Source organism: Corella eumyota, chromosome 4 (assembly GCF_963082875.1).
Source record: "Corella eumyota chromosome 4, kaCorEumy4.1, whole genome shotgun sequence".
Classification (NCBI taxonomy): Eukaryota; Metazoa; Chordata; class Ascidiacea; order Phlebobranchia; family Corellidae; genus Corella; species Corella eumyota.
The window spans coordinates 13,282,815-13,303,591 of NC_137493.1; the positions used below are offsets into that span (position 1 = coordinate 13,282,815).

The 20,777-nt window shown below is 33.9% G+C and overlaps 3 protein-coding genes across 4 annotated transcripts; all 3 read left to right on the top strand.

The window, feature by feature from the left end:
- The first annotated feature begins 1,268 nt into the window (after positions 1-1,268).
- On the top strand, positions 1,269-4,671 carry LOC145750510 (rho-related GTP-binding protein RhoH-like). Of its 2 annotated transcripts, XR_014283682.1 has the most exons (7): positions 1,269-1,829; positions 1,925-2,079; positions 2,248-2,433; positions 2,527-2,667; positions 2,774-2,923; positions 3,119-3,730; positions 3,996-4,027. XR_014283682.1 is itself a non-coding variant. In XM_082566563.1 (6 exons), the coding sequence occupies exons 2-6, from the start codon at positions 2,855-2,857 to the stop codon at positions 4,374-4,376; spliced, it is 834 nt and encodes a 277-aa protein (XP_082422689.1). In that variant the 5' UTR covers positions 2,529-2,667; positions 2,774-2,854; the 3' UTR covers positions 4,377-4,671. The 2 variants fall into 2 exon arrangements, 1 of the variants encoding a protein (XP_082422689.1); XM_082566563.1 differs by lacking the exons at positions 1,269-1,829; positions 1,925-2,079; positions 2,248-2,433 and having other exon boundaries at positions 2,529-2,667; positions 3,119-3,359; positions 3,484-3,515; positions 3,620-3,730; positions 3,996-4,671.
- A 1,742-nt stretch (positions 4,672-6,413) lies between these two features.
- LOC145750580 (uncharacterized) lies at positions 6,414-10,490 on the top strand. Its single transcript, XM_082566649.1, has 10 exons — positions 6,414-6,734; positions 6,880-7,051; positions 7,148-7,229; positions 8,078-8,263; positions 8,374-8,520; positions 8,742-8,888; positions 8,998-9,232; positions 9,368-9,411; positions 9,529-9,648; positions 9,765-10,490. The coding sequence occupies exons 1-10, from the start codon at positions 6,509-6,511 to the stop codon at positions 10,143-10,145; spliced, it is 1,740 nt and encodes a 579-aa protein (XP_082422775.1). The 5' UTR covers positions 6,414-6,508; the 3' UTR covers positions 10,146-10,490.
- Positions 10,491-10,960: 470 nt separating this feature from the next.
- Positions 10,961-13,731, top strand: LOC145750588 (uncharacterized). Its single transcript, XM_082566657.1, has 6 exons — positions 10,961-11,176; positions 11,321-11,464; positions 11,735-11,851; positions 12,038-12,144; positions 12,560-12,686; positions 12,954-13,731. Exons 1-6 carry the CDS (start codon positions 11,074-11,076, stop codon positions 13,478-13,480), a joined length of 1,125 nt encoding a protein of 374 aa, XP_082422783.1. The 5' UTR covers positions 10,961-11,073; the 3' UTR covers positions 13,481-13,731.
- Positions 13,732-20,777: the final 7,046 nt, after the last annotated feature.

Here is a 20,777-nt window from a genome sequence, read left to right on the forward strand (position 1 = left end):
AACTTGGGAAAAAAGGAACGACAAACAGCTTCATTTTTTTCTGGCGAAATTTAATCCCAAAAAGTTGCTACTTGTTTTTCATTCGAAGGCGTTGTACCACAACAATATTGTTAAGTCCATTTATATGAAAACTGATTTATATTTTCTCATTAATCTAAATACAATTTCACACTCGGTTGGACACCATTAGCCGCTATTGTGCGCCTCTTTTTGGATCGCCTTATCGCCTGGTCATTTCAAGTTTTTCCCTTTTTTCCAGCGTTCTTAGTCTCGTGATTTGTGTTTCGCCTTTTTTGTCTTTATTTGTATCGTAACTTGGAATAATTTTTTCTGTTCTAACAATTTATAAATGGTCTTTAGTTAGTTTTTGTTAAAAGTAATATTGATTTGTTCCCTTTTTTCCAGCGTTCTTAGTCACGTGATTTGTGTTTCGCCTTTTTTGTCTTTATTTGTATCGTAACTTGGAATAATTTTTTCTGTTCTAACAATTCATAAATGGTCTTTAGTTAGTTTTTGTTAAAAGTAATATTGATTTGTAAGTGTTAAGCCAGTATTGTTTTTTGTTAATTGTTTTTCTTGTGTACTGAATATTGAATACATTGTGGAGTATTTCAATTGTTGTATCAGTCGAGTTAGACAGTTGCAATTCTGGGCCCATTATCGGTATTATTTTTATATTAACTGAGATCAATCTGTGATCAAGGGGCGTATTTTATTCTCCGATCAACCTATTGTTGGTCACGTGGGGTATAGTTAGACAAACCCTACAAATATTTTACCGTGACATTTTGTTTTTAACTTTTTTGCGACGGCTGTGAATAAATTAAGAGTTTAATTTTCCCGGTGGCGAAAGTTTACAGGTAGATATCAAAGTATTGTTTTGTGAAATAGCTAACCAAAAATTAAGCTATGTTAGTCAATATGGTAAAAACAGGTAGAATTGTATTAAAACTTGTTAAAAACCCTAATTAAGGTCGTCTTTTATCAAAAATGATCTGATCTTCACCTTGAAAAACATTATAACCTAATATTTAAACACACTGGATTTTAAAAGTATTTATTATTAATTGCCCTAATTGGACTAAGCAAATTTTGAGTTTATTGGTAATTTTAATCTAAATGATGAAGCAAGTTGTCGGAAAAATAAATCTAACTTACAAAGTGTTTCTAAAGGACAACGATATTAATGTCACCTTTTAACAAAGTCAAATAGCTTAATTTTCTATGTGATTTGTTTAGTGAAGTTTAAACTGTATAGACAACATTGATTTGACAAAATAAAGGTCGTGAGAAACACTATACGTAGTTCCCTTTATTCCTATTCTATTAACATACTAAAAAATGTAAGGCAAATAAACGTAAGTTCATCTTACAATCAAAGTACAAAACTGTCGTATAAAAAAGGGGGTTGTTTAAAAAGTTTTATTATACAAAGACTCCTGGTACTGATTTTATCTAAAGGCAAACTATTTGGTTAGAGCTCAATATAACATTTGTTACCAGTTTTTTATTTATAGCATCTTATTATATATAAAGCTTTACATATTACAGCAATTGAAATTTTTAAAACAAAGATTAAATTTTTTAGCAATAATATTTACACATTAAAATCTTTATTGCAGTAGTATAAAAATTGAGTAATTAGAAAAGCAACATGTTTAAGCAGCCCGACGGGCCAAATGCAGTTTTGTTTGCAAGTCCTGATGTCAAAATAGCAAGATGTGGTCAGGGTGAAGTTTGGAAAGCTTATTTATATTCTCAACCTGTTGCTATTAACGTTTTTAGATGTGCTGGAAATTTTGAAAAAAAGGAAAACAATTTTAAGAGAGGTATGGATGTAATGTTAAATGTTACTGTTTTTTTACTTTTAAAACTACAAGCTATGCAAGGCAAAAATTAACTTTACGATTAATAAATATGTTAGAAATAGAAAACCTGCGACAAACACAGGCGTGCCAGTTTACAATTCAATGTTTCGGGTGGTTTTCCTATAGTTTTCACTTGGGCGTGGTATTGGAGTTTGCGGAATGCGGAACTTTATACAACCTAGTGTGCACACGAAGCGAAATTTTTATTGGGGTGGACTTATGTAACAGATAGTATTTGATAATGTTAAACTAAGGCCTAAGGTTTCGCTTTACCTATTGTTTCCGTTTTAGAATTCTTCATAATTTTTTTTTTTGTTAAAGTAAAATTCTTTTTTTTTCTTTTATAGCAGGTATGGTAGACTTTTTTTTATATTTACAGAGTGAAAATGTTTTGTTGATGAGTGATCTTACAGCAAAGTTGGCTGACTTTGCTGGGTCTCAGATTCAAGATCACAGTGCAGATTGGAGTTCACCTCAACTTAGTGCAACCGAAAAAAACATTATTACTGTCGCATATGCAGCACCAGAGGTTCTTTTAAATCCAAAAAACAAAATAAGTTCAACGGTATGTCTATTTAAATTTAATGTTGCTTGACCATTATAGTTTTTTTTTAAATAAAATTTATATATTACTGCATGTTGTTTTAATGTATTTTAGGCGGACATGCATTCATATGGAGTTATAGCATGGGAGTTGTACCATAGAAAAAGAGCATTCTATCACTACCGGTATGTGAACGACTGTAGAGAAGCAATTCAGCAAGGAGAAATTTTGGAAGTAGAATTTCCACTAAACAATGTAAATTATAATTGTATAATTTTAACATTTAAAAACCTTTACCTTGTTTAATAAAAATATTCATCTTTAAATTTATCTTAATATTAAAGAAATCACGTTTGTTTAGGATTGCTTTAGACTCGCAAACTTGATTCGATGTATTTTGGGCACAGCTACGTAAGGAAAACCACTACCCTCTAACCGTCCAATGGCAAGTGGTTTAATCAACAATTGGCACGAAATTTTACCTTATAATGCAAACATTGCAACGGCACAGGTAGTTTATTAAAGTCACAAAATAAGCTCATATAGGTTTAAACAATAAACAAAATTAATCCACGTAATAAAAAAAACTTATTTTAGTAAGGCCGGCCTAATTATTTTCTGAAACTAATTAAACTAATAAATGCATAATTATTTTTTTGTTTCCAGTAAATTCAAAACCAATTATTGTATAAATTTGTATTTAAAGGCAGTTGGTATTGTTCCAAATTTACGAAGCAGAGAACCGGGCCCGATCCATATTTTGCCTAATTTAGTTACAGCTATGGGAATTCAAGATGGAAGAACCAGCAGACCAGGTTATTCTCATCTACAGCAACCACAACGAAATGAAGTAATTATAAACAGATCAGTAAAAGACGAATTAACTCCTATTCGTGTTTGGAATCTTGCAGCCCAGTATTTTATGAAGGGCAGATTGCAAATCAATGGTAACATTTAGTTACGTTAAAATTGCTTAAAAAATTTTTAAAAAAAGTTAAAATTGTTTAAAACATAACAAATTATGGGTCGGTCACATAAAAAATTATTTGTAAATTTTTTTATATTTTTCAGGCGAATCCTCTAGCCGATTTATTCCACAACCGGTGAAAACCATTCAATCATAAAAGATAATATTTCGACTAAAATTTCCTAGAAAAATAAATATAATATTTAAATTAAAATATTTTACTTTTGTTCTTTTATATAGATAAAAAATCTGTTTAAATACAAAACCAAACCAATCGTTGTCGTGCTAGGAGACTCTAAAGTCGGAAAACACTGGATGTTGGCACAGCACTTTAAAGAAAACAGCCTAAAAGTATGCCATAATTTATGTAATTGGCGTCATCACTTTTTATTTTTGTTGTGTTACCTTACCTTAATCATATTTTAAAAACCAAAATGTGTAACAATACACATTATGTTTAATTAAGATAGCTGCTCTTCTAAAATTGGATATAAAATGGCTTGGCTAAGTTAAATATATTCATTTTGTTTTTTATGCTTCTCATTATCAAATTAACCTAAATATTTCTTAAAGTTGTTAAGTTGTGATTTATTTTATAAAATAATTATTTTTTAAGCGATTCAAGAAAAAAGTTTTAAATGCTCAAAATAAACAAATTGATGTTGTTTTTGAAATCGGCCTGAGCGAAAAGCACAAGCGAATAAATGCCGTCGTTTACTGCTTTGCGATCGACGATTACAACTCCTATTCGTCATTGTTTTCAGAGTGGAAAAGGTTGGTTAGCCAGCGATTTCCAGGTGCTTTTATACCAAGTCTGGTAGTAGGCACGAAAGGAGATTTGCGTGAAAGTGGTTTTCGAACTGCACCAATCGACGCCTGTGAGTATGCTGCTGAAATACTTCAGGCCGAGAGGTATTGGGAATGTTCATCCAAAACCTGCAAAAACATTGATTCTGTGTTCAACAGAGCTGGAAAGTTAGCTGTCATGTTGGATTAAAACAAATCCCAACCCGTTTCTTTGTAACTTTATATAGTAATCCCACCTAATTTTTTTTCAACATCAATACCTTTAAAGAACTGTAAGATGTTTTACCAGTAACTTTTGTGAGGTTTTAACATATGTACATACCCGGTTTTTATTACACTGCGTTCACTTTGTTATTAAATTTTTTTGCATTATGTTTGCATGAATTTTTTTATAACTACAATTTATTTTTTTGTACATTCCGTAGCTTAAATATTTTAAAATTTAAAACAAAGAAGTAAATTTTGCGAAATAATAAAATTAAGAAATTAAAACATTTTAGTTTACTTTTTACAGTTAGTACTTCGCTCGGTTGGGCCACAATCTCTTTTTTGAAATTTAGTTTGGAAATCTAAGTTAAATTACAAACGACCATGACCTGTAGTTGGCTAAAGCAACCGCTTATATCAAACAAAACAGTTAATTTATTCACCAGAAAATTTCTTTCTGACATTAAATTAAAAAACGTGTAACCAATAAATGTTTTTAAAAAAGTTTTTTAGTCAAAAAGTAAACAACAAAAAGACTCTTATTAGTAATATAAGTGCTTCCATTTAGATATTATATTTATTCAAAAAACACGCCCGTATTATATTATAGACATATAACAGCGTGGTTACGGGAAAAACGTAACTGTAATCTATGTCGCAATGGTATATAATCTAAATTACTACACGCGTGTTGGGTACGTGAATACTAATGTGTATTTAACAAAGTTTAGGTAAAGTTCAAGTTGTCAGTCATTTATTTTTTTGCAAAATTGAATTGCCGCAATTAATTGTTTTTGCAGTTGAAGATAAGACAATTTCGGCAAACAACAATTTTAAAAAGGTTGACAAAACCTCATTTTAAATGTGAAAAAGAAATTCATTTTTCGTGGGAGGTCAAAACAGTAAGTTTTTATATTCGTTTAAAATCAACTTAATCTCTTTTTTATCGCAATTTCAAACTTCCTTTTTCAAGTCAATGTTGTATAGTTGACTAAATGGTTTTAATAAGTAAACGAATAACTAAACTAATATCAGCAAACAGATTTAATCAGTTGAAAATTATATTTAAAAGTTGCAAAAAAATTAGTTAAACCACATTTAATAATGTTTTAAGGCGAAACAGGCTGTATCCTAATAGTTTTGGGAAAAACTTTAACCCTGTCTTTTTTATTAAGCATATATACATTTATTGCAAATTTACAATTCGTTTTTTGGTCAAATATTGCGCAAGAGATTTACCAACCATGAAATAGTGTCAATATTAATAAGATATGTTACCGTAATCGAACCCAGAAAAGTGATGAACAATAAACCAAAGTCGTCTGCTGCTATCAAATTACAACACTTAAATTCTAACAAAGCAAGGACAGGTTATTTTTGTTTAACAAATAGAAACAAGATAACTGAATTGTTTCTTTGTAAATGATAATAAAAAATTACACTATTAGGAAACAAATGGCCAACTTAAGCTTAAATTAAATAAAAAAAAAATATTAAACTTACGATTTTGTTAAGGCTAAATATAGCCGCAAAGTAATTAAAAAATTAAAATATTAACCTGAATTAATCGCGAACTTGTTTGCAAACATCGCCAAAGGTGAATATTTGTTTTAAAACAAATTATTCCTGCATTTAAATTATTTACAAATGTTACAAAATAATTAAAAATGAGCGTACCAAGCTGCATTTTTTTGCGGATGGTATTTTTGCAGATAATAAACTCCGAGAATCACCGAGAGTTTTTACCAGGTTATTCCCCCGGTAAAACTTTTAGGAGGACGACTCAAATTTTTCAAACTAAACAGAATCACGGGCGTATCTGGCGCGATCAGCCAATCAGAAACCTGAACATCACGAGGCAAAATGGGAACCAGTTAGTTTGCCACTTATATTTTAGTTTCAAAATTTTCAGTTAAGTTGCGATGGTTTTTTCTGCTAGCATACGTATGCGCAAAAAGAATTTTTAAATGACATTAACTTGTATTTACAGTTTGTTTTATATTTTATTTTGTAGATTTTACCTTACTCGATCATTAGTGATCCGTATTAAAAGTAGGGTGTTTTAATAGAAAATAATAAGATACATTTCAAGTCTTTAATAATGTGAACGCAAAAATGGGAACGAGGCAAAGACATCAAAATAATGTAGCTAATATGTCGGTGTTGTACAAAGAACCAGCAGGACCAAACGCAGTATTGTTTGCTGTCCCATCAGGCGGCCAAATAGCCGACTGTTTTCAAGGTTCGGTATGGAAGGCATACCTACATTCTTCTTCTGTTGCTGTTAAAGTTTATAAAAATAGGGAGAATTTTGATGAAACAAAAAGAGGATTTCTTAAAGGTAAATCCAGTGTAAGGTATAAATAACAGTTTGTATGACTTGCCAAATGTTATTTGGCATTATAAACATAAAAATTGGTACAAATTTAAACTGTTTACCAATATTAGTATAGCCTACTAACAAAGTTTTTATTAAAATTTTTTAGAAGTTGAAATTCTACACCAAACCAATGCTTGCCCATTTACAATTCAGTGCCTTGGTTGGTTTTCCTACGGTGCTCATTTAGGCGTGGTTCTAGAATATGCTGAATGCGGAACTCTGTACAACCTCATGTGTTTGCGAACAGAAATTACCATCGGAACAGATTTGTGCAACAGGTTTCTTAGTTTAGTTTTCGATGTTAATCTACATTTATTACTTAACTTAATACATTGTTTTTATTAAGGCCTTATATTATACTCTTGTTTTTTAAGAATTCTTCATCAAATATTGGTAGCTATAAACTACATGCATAATATTTCTTCCGACCAAAGAGCAGTTCACAAAGACATAAAGGTATTGTTTTAAATGTTATTGTCTCGAATCTTGGTTAATATTATACTTTTGTTTGGGTCACGTATGTTGTTCGGTTTTACACAAAACATAATTACACTACGTCTCTTTTAAATTCTCTCGTCTGGATTATGGTCCGAGAGAATTCTTCCCTACTTTGCTATGGTGAATGGAACGTTGTTTTCTTTTCGATGGGGGCCTGTCTGCTAATTAAATACACACTTAGATAGGGTTGGGGTAAGGGTACATATATTTAAATATCTGGATGATATCTGTAGTGGTAAAACAATCGTCGGTGTTCAGTAAAATTGCAAACTTGAAACAATAGATCTTGTCTGACGACTACTAATTAGCAACAAACGTACTGCCTAGTTTAAGACTTAATCGAACTTATGACTGTTAAATTAAACTATATTACCCGAGAATGTAATAATTAATAGCGGATGTATATTATTTATTGTTACACTTTTACGAGTAGAAATAACACACAAAAATTCGACACAAAACATAATTACACCACTACGGCTCTCCCAAATTCTTCGGTCTGGACTACGGTTCGAAAGAATTCTCTCCTATGGTAAACTGCACTTTGTTTTGTTTAAAGCCGGACAACATACGTGAACCTTTTATTAAATGTTTGTTTTTCGATTTTTCTTTTTTAAAAAGCAACAATTATAACCTACTTTTATAAAAGCCTAGCTTATACAGTTTAAGGTTGATTGCAATGCCTTGAAGCAATAGGAAACTTCGATGTCACCTTTACTTGTTTTATGTTTGTTAGTTTGTTTGCTACTGCAGATTTTCCGCTGTGCATAAGTGTATCTTCAAGTAACAAGCCTATCTTTTAACAGAGCGCAAACGTGTTGTTGACTGGCGAACTTAGAGCGAAATTGGCCGATTTTGCCGGATCCCAAATCCAATCGCTGACTGGAGACTGGAGCAATTCTAATCTGGAAGAAAATGAGAGAAACATAATTACATATGAATATGCTCCACCAGAAGTTTTAAGACACCCACGGAATAAGATAAGCTCTTCGGTAAGGTTTCCAAAATCTGTTTGCTTAATGACCTTTTATTCCCATAATAGGTAAATTTAATTTTACATAACACCTAATGCAGGTTCAATATTGGATTTTTAATTTTACAGGCAGACATGCATGCCTTTGGTGTCATTGCTTGGGAAATGTACCATAGAAGAAGAGCATACGGCCAATATCGTGGAGATTCTAGGGCATGTATAGATGCAATTTTAAGAGGAGAAATTTTGGAGGTTGAGAACTTTGAGTCAAAGCAGGTATACGTAATCTTTCTAAGTTAAAATTTTTGATTTATAAAGGTGCATCATTATTTAAAGTTTACCAATAAACGTAACCAAACCTCTGTTAACTGTCAACAGCGTACGCTAGTTGTTATCATATTTTCAGTAATATGTATACGTTCTAATTTTTGACTGATGTCATTTTTTTATTACTCAATTTTTGGAAAGTTAATAAATAAATTAACTATCTTTTAAAGATTAATGATGGCCTGGGTGTGTTAATTCAATGGTGTCTTGGCACAACAAGACATAGAGTGAGTCCCGATGAACGTCCAACAGCTAAAATGTTGATCGACGCTTGGCACGATCTCTTACCCTATTCGTCAAACAACGCAATGGCACAAGTAAAACATAGTTTATTTTATAAAAATTACAATAGAAAATTTGTGTCAAATCATTTTTTTGACCAAAATTTCAAAACTTAAATTTAAACGAAAATTTAACTTCTTGCAGGCAAGTGCTGTGGTTTCAAGATTAAGGGATGAAGATGTAACGATGCCAAAGAACACAACCGATCTAATGACTGCGATGGGACTCTATGACGAACGTTATCATAGAGAACACAGAAATAACGTGCAACATCAGCAAGGAATGGCTATTCACCATTCAGTAAGAAGCGAAATTACGCCAGTTAAGTTATGGAATCTGACAGCTCAGTATTTTCTTAACGGGAGATTTCAAATCAACCGTGAGTGGACAAAAAATCTATCTTAATTTAATTCCTAAATAGTTCTCTTCTATTAAATAATAAACAACTAGGTATTTGCTTAGGCAACGTTAAGTGGAATACAACATTAAGTTTAATATTTTGTTTTGTTAATAGAAAGGCAAAGAAATGGGGGTGGCAGAAATATTATTCCTGATCGGGTAAGTAGACTAATTAAGTATCCGAATTTTTGTACAACATGTTGTTAAAATCGTTTGACCTTAAATAAAAAAATGAATAATATACTTGAATTTTACTATTTAACTTTGTACTTATAGGTTAAACAAGTGTTCAAAAGAGGTCGTAAACCGGTCGTGGTAGTACTTGGTGATGAAGGGGTTGGAAAGCACTGGATGATCAACCTCTATTTTAGGAAGGACTACTACGTCTACAAAAAGGTAACCCACCAACTTGAATTTATATTAGCCTTGTAATAAAGCTAATGTAATACAAATCATTTTTGTCATCTTCAGTTAATTTGCAAGTTAGATATAACCAATCTTTTTTACTAAAGCACTCAAAGATTACCATGCCAACTGCTCCTAATAAAACAGTAGACGTGAGTTTCGAAATCGGGTTAAATGACAAGCTAAAGAAAATAGACGCCATTGTTTTCTGTTTTGCTGTGGACAACTACACTTCGTTTTCTTCACTGCTTTCTAAATGGGCAAAACAGGTTGACGAGCGCTTTCCTGGGGTAAGTATACCTTGTATAGTGGTTGGCATGAAGGGAGACTTAAGAAGTGGATTTGACACAGCTCCACGACAAGCTTGTGAGGCTGCAGCTACTGCTCTAGGCGCAGAAAAATACCTAGAGTGCTCATCAAGGGACGGCACCAACATCAAGGAGATTATTGAAAAGGCGGCAAAGTTGGCTTTAACAACACATACCTAAAAATCCATGTTTATAACACAAACAAAACATTCAGTCATATTTATACGATTACCAATCTTTTTTTTAATTACTTTTTGTATTTTTTTACTCAACTCGACCTCCTTAGTTTAACTCAAGGTCATAAGTTTTTTAATATTTTATTTTTAACTTTTAGATATTTTTCATTTCCATATTTTAGCGATATAGTTTAAATTTAGTTCTGTAATAGTTTATTTGGCGTGCTGTGGTGTTACTGTACATATACATGCTTTGCAATTATTTAAGTATTTGCTAATACTAATTAAGTTCATTTACGCGTTTTTATGCAAATTCACTCAATTGTTTTGTAAAAACTAAAATAAAACATCCAACACTACATTTGCTTGTTTCTTTCAAATCGTTAACGCGAAAACAACTAACATTTGGCCTAGCTTAAATAGCCACAAACTATTATCAAATACCACAATTTGTTTTGAAGGTTTATCTTTCTAGATATAATAAAGTAGAGTTGAAGTATGCTGCACTAAACAACATCTAGTTTAAAGAAAAAGCATTATTAATATGATAAATAAAAACGAATTTAGGTTTTAAAGTTTATGAATTAGTTTTGATGCCAGGACATAAGTTTCCAAAATAACAAAGAGAAACCTATTTCTCCATTTATATATTTATATATATGTTGTTTATGAAATTGTGTTATTTTTGCCTGTCAGGTATTTAATTGAACAGTTCCGATGCCTTTCTTTAATGTGTTCTCAATTGATTTCCGGCTGCCTGACGTCACAAGGAAAGAAAAGAAATTTGCGGAGACTCTCACGGAAACGTTCCAAATTTTTTTCGGATTGCGATGCACAAAAATATTCTGTAAACTCCTTAAAGGTGAAGTTATAAAACGACGGTAATTACATTAAAGTATTTTCAAGATACAAAAAAACAGTAAAACAGATAAATGGAAAAGCTTGACTTTATGAGCCTAGTAGTATCATGGAAAAGTTTACTATTCATTGCAATGTGTATAACTTTTGCAGCAGCGCAAAGCAGCAGTACTAGCAGTAAGTTAAATAAGTTATGCTGCCCAAAGACTTTTGATCTTCACTCATTTCAATATTTATTAAATTATTATAAGAAATACACATGTACTAAGGTGATTCAAACAAAAATCAAAAGATTCTTTTATTTTAATTTATTTTTTTAAGAGATTGCATGCAATTTTGATCGCGGCTGGTGTGGATGGAAGAATGTTTTTCAAGGTTCGAATCTCGACGATTTTAATTGGAAATTGGGATCAAGGTCTGATGGAAAACAGAAAGGAAGCGGTGGAGACAGAGATCATAACGGAGGTAGATAAACTTTATGCTTTAAAAAAATTACTAATGATCAACAACATTTAATTTCTTTGACAATAATCTAAGATCATTATATTATAAATTTTATATTAGTAGGGTTTTATTTATGAGTTTAAAGACATATAGCTTAATATTACTTTAGTTTAAATCAAATCCAGGACCCAACAGAAATATATTATGCATCCAACATTGATTATGTTTAATTCGGTAGCACACATTGCCAATTTAATCGGATGTAATTATGTCGTTGTATAATCGATACAGGCGGTGGATATGCGTACATAAAGTCGAAGAACAAGCGAAATCGAACAGCATTGCTACGAAGTCCAACTGTCAACATTCAGGGCCAATCATGCTTTCAATTCTGGTACCTTATGAAAGGTAGGAAAATCAAAATATTTCCTAATCGAAATTTAATTTCCTATTCATGTGACTGTTTTGAAACTAAAAATAAGCTATTAAACTTAGGCCAAGTTCAAAAAAGCAAGTACTAAGCTACTAAAAAACCTTGCTATAAAAATGAGCCTATTTGTTGAATGTAATATAGATAGCTTTTAAACTGTTCAGGTCGAACACTGGGTCATCTAGAAGTACTGATTTCCACAAAGACAGGCAACAAGGTCCCAATATGGAATTTAAGGGGGCATCAGGGCGACAAATGGCTAAATGCAAAAGTAAGAATTTGTAAACGTTCTTATTGCCTAAATTCAAAATACAGATATTGCTAATTGATGCCCATAATATACATAGTACATACTTATGTAGGCACAATTAAAAATTTTATTTTTTTCATGTTTTGTCATTAAGCTCTATATTTTGCCCGCCTTAACTTTTATTCAGAGCATTGCATCACACTTTATTCTATTTTTAACCTGCATTATTAAAATATTGTGCCCCATATTTGCTTGTTGTTTGATTAGGATTTGTGTTTTGGTTCTGCCTTTTTTTTTGTTGTTGGCTTTTTATAAGCTATAGCTTTATGAAACGATGTATGTGTTTAGAAAGTACAAAATCGTGCTTAGATCTAAACTATATTAAGTTTTTAACTTAATGCTGTTCAAAAAAAATTTGGGTTTTTTACTTTCGCAGATTCCTATGTCAAACACTAACGTTGCCACGTTTTGGTTCGAGGCTTTTGATTGGGAGGAAGGTAAAAGTGGAAATATCTTAGTCGACCAAGTTACCTTAACCAAGACTGGCAGCACGCCATGTACCCGTAAGTTAATCAAACTTGTGGGTTTGGTGACCATGCCATAACATACTTAAAATCTTTATGTAAACATTAATACTTTTGGCATGTTTTAAATCATTAAATTGATTTTGTCATTTTTTCCCGTCGCATTGTTGTAATATTAATTGTATATCGTATTTATTATTTACTTTTATCAATGTGCGAAAAACCAAAATAAAAATAAAAAACTAAAAAAAAACTAACCCAATTGCTATACAAAAAAAGACCCCTTAAAACCATATGTATTTACAGTTACACCATCGTATGCTGCAATTGTTGACACCCAAACCAAGGCTTTAACGACGAATGAACCCGTTATAACAACTGCTTATATGGTTACGTCACTTCTTACAAAATTCAATGCAGCAATAACTTTAGCGAAAGCAACGAGTGGTAAAGCGACGACGCCAGCCGTTTCCGGAGTAACTCTATCAGCCGTGACGAGTGGAATTCCAAAAAATAAAACAATGAGCCTAACTGTGACGTCATCGAATTCTCGAGCGGACAATTCCACAATAAACGCAGCGAACGCAACAAATTTAAACATTTCGACTACTAATAAACAGGTAGTAGTCGCAAAACCAACCCAGCTTAGTAAAACGTGGATAGCGATTATCGTTCTTATAGTTTTAGCTTGCCTCGTGGTGGCGCTGCTGTTCTACTTTCGTCAAAGAAAGAAACATCGGATGACATACGTCGATGAAAGCTCGGTGGTTATGACGCGTATGTACCCCGATATAACGTCAGAACCCAGAGTCGAATATTCGAAACTGACCTGAGCTTGTGACGTCACTACGTACGTCATATTATTCTTACAACAGTTTTTGTGTTTTTTAATTTGTAGGAGATTAAAAAATGTAATTGATTGCCCAGTTTGTGTTTTGTGACAAAATTCTGCTATTTTTTCGTTATTTTTTAAAGATTTTTCGAAAAAATATTTACGCATTATTAACAAATGTTATTTTATGTCATTGGTATTTAAATAATATTTATTTTAAACAGTGACAGTTATCTGATATAAATAAATAGTGATCATAAAAATTGAAAAACCAAGAGTATTAAATTACAGAGTTTTTATGACACAATCTTTATTTTTGCCAAGTTTAAGTCAATTCTATTGTTTAAAAGCCAAACTATGTGCTTAAAGCTATAAAGTTCAAACTCTAGTGGCTTTAAAAGTATCAAATGTCAAAATTATACAGTCATAACATTTAGAAAAATAACTGGCAACGCTACGCTTTGGTAACTTGTTGACGTCATAATTAGTTCTGGCGGTTTTTGTTTTGTTTTTGTTTGAATTTTAATTAATAGAAAAACGAAAATTTACCAGCTTGCTTTTCAAAAGCAAAACTTAGGGCTTATCAAAACAAAGCAAAAGCACGGATTGCAAATATTTTTAACCATTTTCTCGAAGTTCAGCAGAGTCTGCAAGGATGTATTAATCTGCAACTAGGCACCTAATGCACGGTAACTGCTGCCAATTCTACCTTTAATCCTTATAGTTTATAATATTAATTAGAAAGGTTAACACAGCGTAAAAGCATTATTCAGCTATTTTTCTAACCCGATTCGTTATGGTTTAAGCCGAAACAATCTTTTTAGCGGATTTTAAAACTTTTTGTTCGAGCAGAGAGCGCCAATGTACGTCATCCCAAAGGTCGCATGGTACAGAAAAATACCAAACAAAAACTTCATTATCAGGCCGCGTAAAGGATTTATTAAACAAGGGGGCTTTATCACTTTTTTCGGAGGCTCCGAATTAGTCAAATATTGTTTACATTTTCGGGAAATCATTAAGAAAATAAACCCGTGAGCAATTGCTAAGGAAAAACATCGGAAACGCTCGAATTGATCCCAAAACAAAAGACAAAATCACGTAATAACAGCAGTATTCGCAGGTCGCCAACAATAGTTCATTGTTTCGCAACGCCTCCCTAAAAATCCAAATCCACAAGTTTTGCAAAAAGTAAATCATACTATTTACTGGAAAGCCCAAATAAAGACGAGTTTACATGCAACACACAAAAGACAACTCCATAAATAGTATCATTAGCCTAAACGTTAAGCCAAACCTTCAATAAGCAGGGCCAATGCAGGAGTAAGTACATGGTTAAGTTGGTTTACAAGTAGTAATAATAAATGATGTAATCTGTTTTTAGCCTATACCGCCAACGTGGTCTAATCCTTAATGTGAAACAACTAATCGTTACGACTGGCCACCCAGAACGGTGATCAATCATTTTTGACGTCAAAACTACTACTCATAGCTGATCAAGTTTGGTGGCTTTAGCGATAACTAATCGTCAAAAATAGACTGGTCGTCTGCGACTACTTAGAGTACAAGAGATAGATAGGCAAGTTAATACGTGATGCTATGGTTAAAACGGATAAACAACCGCTTAGCCGATATCACATTTATCATGTGGCAGTCTTAACGACATAATATTATCATTGTCCAGTTAACAACAGGTTGTTTATTATATTATACAATACAGGGATAGTCTATCACTTATCTAGAGATATTAACGTCATTCTAAACGATTACATCTTTGTATCCCACGATATGAAACAGATATTACGGGGTTGAAAAGGGTGTTTAGTAACGATTAATGTAATAAGGTTTAATTCCCAGTTATTACTAACTTTTCTCAGCACTTTACAGCAGAACACAATGTAGAATACGACGTATTTCCCTTAAAAATTAAATAACAGTTTAAAGACGCACAAAATAAATTTAACCGCGAAAATAAATGAACATGTTTTTGTTGACTAAGGGCTGTAAAATTTGGTATTTAAAAAGATCGTTAAAAATATGAAAATTACTTAGAAAAAATCCCATAAACACAATTCTTAATCCTTGAATTTATAAGTTACACGGCTTACTTTATGATCGACAGCCACAATTTTAAAAGGTCGACATCTTTTAAAACCAGCAACATGATAAATTGGTATTTAAGGTGCCTAATCCTCGAATAAGACTTGCAATTACGTTCGTGATTGGATCGAATTCCGGTTAATTTACGCCAGATTCGAAGCTATTTAAATCCTTATCCCGCTAAGAACTGCGGTCTAATACGTCAACAAGACTAGCCCAGTTTAATAAAATGATCCACCGTAAAGGTGCGAATTGTGGAGTACCCTACTCTGTCAGTGTCAGTGCCTTATTATGGCGAGCTATTAACATACTTTCCCCGGCGCCATATAAGCTAGCATAAATGTTACACTACAGGTGATGGATGTAGTGAAATTTTTCGCCGCATGCAAAGACCCAATTTGCACGATCTCCAATACCTTAATCGCATAGCTATTAGTAACCCAAGACAGACTATTACTGACCCCTATCTCGTAGCGCCAGGCCTATTTCAGTTTTAATAGCCTCGTTATATAACCACTCCTTGCAATAAGACCAAATTCGCTGAATTTTTGGGGAAGTCGGGACAGGTAACAAACAGGAATTAAAGTTATTGACTCAAAATAGGTGATATCATGTTTAGCTCGCGAAATGCTACTCACGTGACCCCCGAAAGGTGATGTTGTTGACGACTACTGTTCAAAGTGTACAGCACGAGCTGTTGCTAAAGACACGTTCAAAAAACCCTATAAATGTGATGGATGAGCCCTGCGTTTTCTTGCATATCTGAGTAACCTTAATATAGCTGTTTGCACCAGCTATAAATAACCCACCCACCTTTACCCCTTGTCACCTATTAACGTTACAAGCCCGTGCTTGCTAAAGAAAACAGCGCGGTATCGTAAATCGTATTAAAACCAAATAAAACCGAACAAAGAAGCAATTGTAGAACTCAGGTAAACTTGTGTTTTTGTAATGATATACAACACTTCATTAAACCGCTTTATAAATTTAAGGCTGTGCGGAAGGCGGTTACCGGTGGGTCCTTTGTTTATGGCAATCCACCTTTGTTTACCACCTACGGCCGCAACAACATGCTGATTCAGAATTGTGGGGTTTTGGGAAAATTAAGCGCCGTAGTTTTTCCAGCTAACATAACCCATTTTTAGTTTGAGCGATTCACAAAAGACGTGTTACTAATTTGTTGTGTTTGCAACATAGTCATAACCCAGCCTCGAAAGATGACGTTGTCTACGTCATAATGTCATTGTTGTAGAAACAGCGAAATTCGATTATCAACTGCGTAGACAACGGTGAAGTTTTAACTAAGTGCGAACCCGTGGCAGAGTGTGTTGTTCTTGAAAATACGAAAATAGCTTATACGCAACTTTTTTCGGTTTTCGGTTACTGCAAACGTCGCAGTAAGTGGCATAATTTAAAAGAAAGCAATCGCCAATGACATAACAGGTTTGCACACGAGCATCACTTTGATTGATATCCGGCATAAAGGGTAAGGTTACGCAGCAAAATCCGTGATGTACTTAGTCAGTTTCCGAAGATGCTATCACAATGCCAGATCTTGTTTTACACTGCCGAGCATGTTGATAGCAACTCGAAACGGTACTCAAGACAACGGTCTTTAAACACGGAAAAAACACAAGCTTCTAAATATAGCTCACGAGCTCATCTGTCGCTTCTGCAATTCCGGGAAGTATTAGCCTCGTTCTTAACAATTCCCTATCAAGTAAAATAAACTCTGGGAATAACGCCTTCGCTGCCTTGATGTGGAAGAAAATGCCTTTCAAACATCCGAAAAGGCTCGTATTTTGTATAAAGCTGTCAAAAAATAGCTGGAGATGATTCATTTTGAGCCAATGCATTTAACTGAAAATGTTAATTGTGTTTACACAAGCAATAATTATTGACGTTCCGCGAAACGAAGTGAATAGGTAACAAGCCAAGCGCGACCCAAAACAAAAAGTCGGGCTGCAAAAAATTGTGTTGTCAACATTAAATTGAAGTTGCAGAACAATTTGCATTCAGTTCGACAACAGGAAGTTTCGAACCCGTATCACACTTGCCAAGTAAATAGGGTCGCTTAAAATGGGGAGGGAAGAACGAAAAAAATAGGAAACAAAAAGGGGCGAAATCTTAAAAAACATAAGCGTAAATCGCGTTGACTGTTTATTTTAAATATTGTTATTAGATTGAAAACCAAATACTGACAATGAGACGCTTTAAATTAAGCCAAGCTTACCCTAACCCTCTTCAGGGAAAGAGCTTTAGTTTCTTTTCTTTATTTTCTATTCTTTTGACTTCAGCGTCGCAAGTCAATACAGAATTACATTTTTTACAGGGCAGTTAATTTGGGGGATTACCACCGCATCGAATCGGGGTTATTACTCATTTCGCACTTCAATAAATCAATACACATTACATGTTAAGTCATCGTTCATTTTTGTTTTAACAGCGTCCCCCTGTGTGTTGTTTGGCCGTGACGTAACAAAGGGACTTACTGTGGATCATGTACAAGGAGCGGCGTTGACCAGACATCGGCGATCTTAAGATGCATCTTTGAAGGGTGAGTCGTCTGCGAAGTGGACGGCCGTAAACCGCCCGGGATCACGACTGGAATTACTTTCCCGTATTGTGACGCACAAGCGACATTGTTACCACACACACGGCGACACGGATTATAAGAAAGATGTCGCTATTTTGGCACATAAATATGCATTTATGACAATTTGTTATGACAGCTAATGGGTTTGGGCGGCCTTAAAATAAACAGCTCCCAAAAGGTCGCCTATACGGTGGTCGATGAGTAGATTACGTTGGATGTTGTTTTAAATAAAACACATAATGACGAAACAAAAGAAAACGCGGATCACGTTTAGGTATTTTTAGCACTTGCTGATTGGTCTGTTCGACGAGCGGTGGGAGGGGCAACGTCGGGGTAAGAAAAAGCACGAAATAGCTTCACGTTGAGTTTATTATGCAACGCAAACGCTGAAATCCGACATTTACCGTTTAACTTAAATAAATTCCAACAATACACGTTCGATTAGGGGGTATAATAGCACGTCAGTACAATAATGGCGGCCATATAAACTAATTTGACCTTCGGTATTTACTGAACAAGCAAAAAAGTTGAATTTTCGGAAAGCTTAACACGTTTACCAAGTGACAACACAGTAGCATAAATGCAAGGAAAAGGGTAATTAGCCTCCACAGGGGGGCATTGGTTTATTGACACGGACATTTCGTTGTTTAAAAATCATCGAAAACGCATTCCCTTCGACAAATAGTGGATGTTTTTCCAGTATAAACAGTAATAAAAGCCCTTTGAAATCGTAAAAACATCAAAAAAACGTGCCTTGATCACAACTTTCGAAGGAAAAATTTCTATAAAAACGTCTCAATAGCCACTATAAAGAATAGTTACTAAGGGAGTTCTGATAAAACATGTTGCTCATAATTGGAAACGTAATTCCTTGAGGACATTGCTTACATACCACGCCGATTAAAACGTCGAATATAGCCGGCTGTTTATACAAGCCAGCCACTTATCACAACACCAATAAAGAACAGGGAAAATTACTTACTAAATGTTCATCAGAGGCTACGTAATCACGCTTTGTGACGCAATAAAGAATCACCTCGAATAAATGTAACACAATTAGGAGAAATGACAACATGTTACCGATTTAGGGTCACGGGATTATGAGGAAGTTTCGTGGAATTTTCCGAAATGACAAAGAGGCCAGGTTTATTTAATTGTAGCTGTTGTTTATTTTCTTAATGACGTCACCTTGTTTCGTTGCGAAATTTTTTTGAAAAATGCGCGGTGACAAATTTGGCACATTTTTCACATTGCTGGAAAAGTTCAAAAGATCTTAATCTCGCAAAAACACAAAGGAACTAGCGACCCGTGCTAAGTTGATGGGCTCTCCTAGTGATAATTAACAGTCTCGACATCAGTTACACCGAAGCAGAGCTTATAAGTTTTCTGGCTTGAAATTAGCGGGTACGTCGATGTTATCCTTCTCCATAATCGCAAAAGAAAATTTCATTTCGAACCTGTTACATCGTCGAAAAGTGTCACAACATTATAAAAACCGTAAAATTATCCCGACTCACGAGAGACTTGGAGCCTTGCGCAAACACTTACCGTAAGTATCAATTAAAAACGAGCGCAATCGAAGTTATCTAGCCGGGCTAAGGTGAATCAGTCAATACGGAAGATTCTAGTCGAAAATATAACGCCATCTCGTAGTTAATTGCGTGTTTAATACCCTTTGGCCTTAGAAATACTCCCAAAAATAAATTGTCTGGCGTAGGTTTTTATGTGATACCCGCGTGGCCGGTTTAATCCTATTCTGTGTGACGGAAACGGGCAAAAATAGAAAGTTTGTAAATCCCGGCTCGAAAACAAAGGGTTGACTGCAATTATCCACACAAATCGAGGCGTGGATTTGCGACTCAAAACATTCTGCTTCCCTTTTCACTACATTTAAACACCAATCAAATAAACCGAAGCCCTAAAATAAACCACACAAATTCCCTTCTAAAAATACACCTGCGTAAGGACACTAGAAACAGGAATAGCATATATAGGGGAAATACGAAGTTATAGGCACGACTAATAATGTAGTACCGCCCAAGGACTGATTCAGAAAAGAAATATTAAATTTCTGTGATATCCCTTGATGACACGGCGTTTATATGTTAGGTATAACGGGTGTATCTTTTAGCATTGAGGTTAGAAAAATATCTCGACCGTACGTTGAAGCACAAGAACCACAGCCCTTATCAGATACAAATAACCCTAGCATGTGAAAACTCAACAAAATATTTGAGTTGCTAATCACTTTAGATTATCTAAAATATTGTTCTTCTTAACCAAAAACCTTTTCAATAAATGAGCACATCTTGGTAGCCTCTGCAGGGTTTGACACGTCGACATTTGGCCTTGAAACGGTTACAAGGTTTACTTAATGCCACCGAACTGCTTGTTCGAGATTAATTGTGCAAATATTGCCCCTGTCAACAATACCCGCTCGTGTAGCCCCTTCTATACTTTCACACCAGCACCTGCTTAATAATAACTCGGTCAATATTTAGCTCTGGCCCAACGCAAGGCCTGATATCCTACGAAACTTTACCAGCGAAAATGCCAGGAATGTAGACGAGGTAAGGAACGGGTTATCTTGATTCAACATAGACTT

Coding starts and splice junctions, on each gene's coding strand:
- LOC145750510 (XM_082566563.1), top strand. CDS start 2,855: ATGGCAAGTGGTTTAATCAACAATTGGCACGAAATTTTACCTTATAAT. Junction 3,360..3,483: donor GGGCAGATTGCAAATCAATG/GTAACATTTAGT, acceptor TATATTTTTCAG/GCGAATCCTCTAGCCGATTT. Junction 3,516..3,619: donor GCCGATTTATTCCACAACCG/GTGAAAACCATT, acceptor TCTTTTATATAG/ATAAAAAATCTGTTTAAATA.
- LOC145750580 (XM_082566649.1), top strand. CDS start 6,509: ATGGGAACGAGGCAAAGACATCAAAATAATGTAGCTAATATGTCGGTG. Junction 8,264..8,373: donor GGAATAAGATAAGCTCTTCG/GTAAGGTTTCCA, acceptor TTAATTTTACAG/GCAGACATGCATGCCTTTGG. Junction 9,412..9,528: donor GAAATATTATTCCTGATCGG/GTAAGTAGACTA, acceptor TTGTACTTATAG/GTTAAACAAGTGTTCAAAAG.
- LOC145750588 (XM_082566657.1), top strand. CDS start 11,074: ATGGAAAAGCTTGACTTTATGAGCCTAGTAGTATCATGGAAAAGTTTA. Junction 12,145..12,559: donor ACAAATGGCTAAATGCAAAA/GTAAGAATTTGT, acceptor TTACTTTCGCAG/ATTCCTATGTCAAACACTAA. Junction 12,687..12,953: donor TGGCAGCACGCCATGTACCC/GTAAGTTAATCA, acceptor ATGTATTTACAG/TTACACCATCGTATGCTGCA.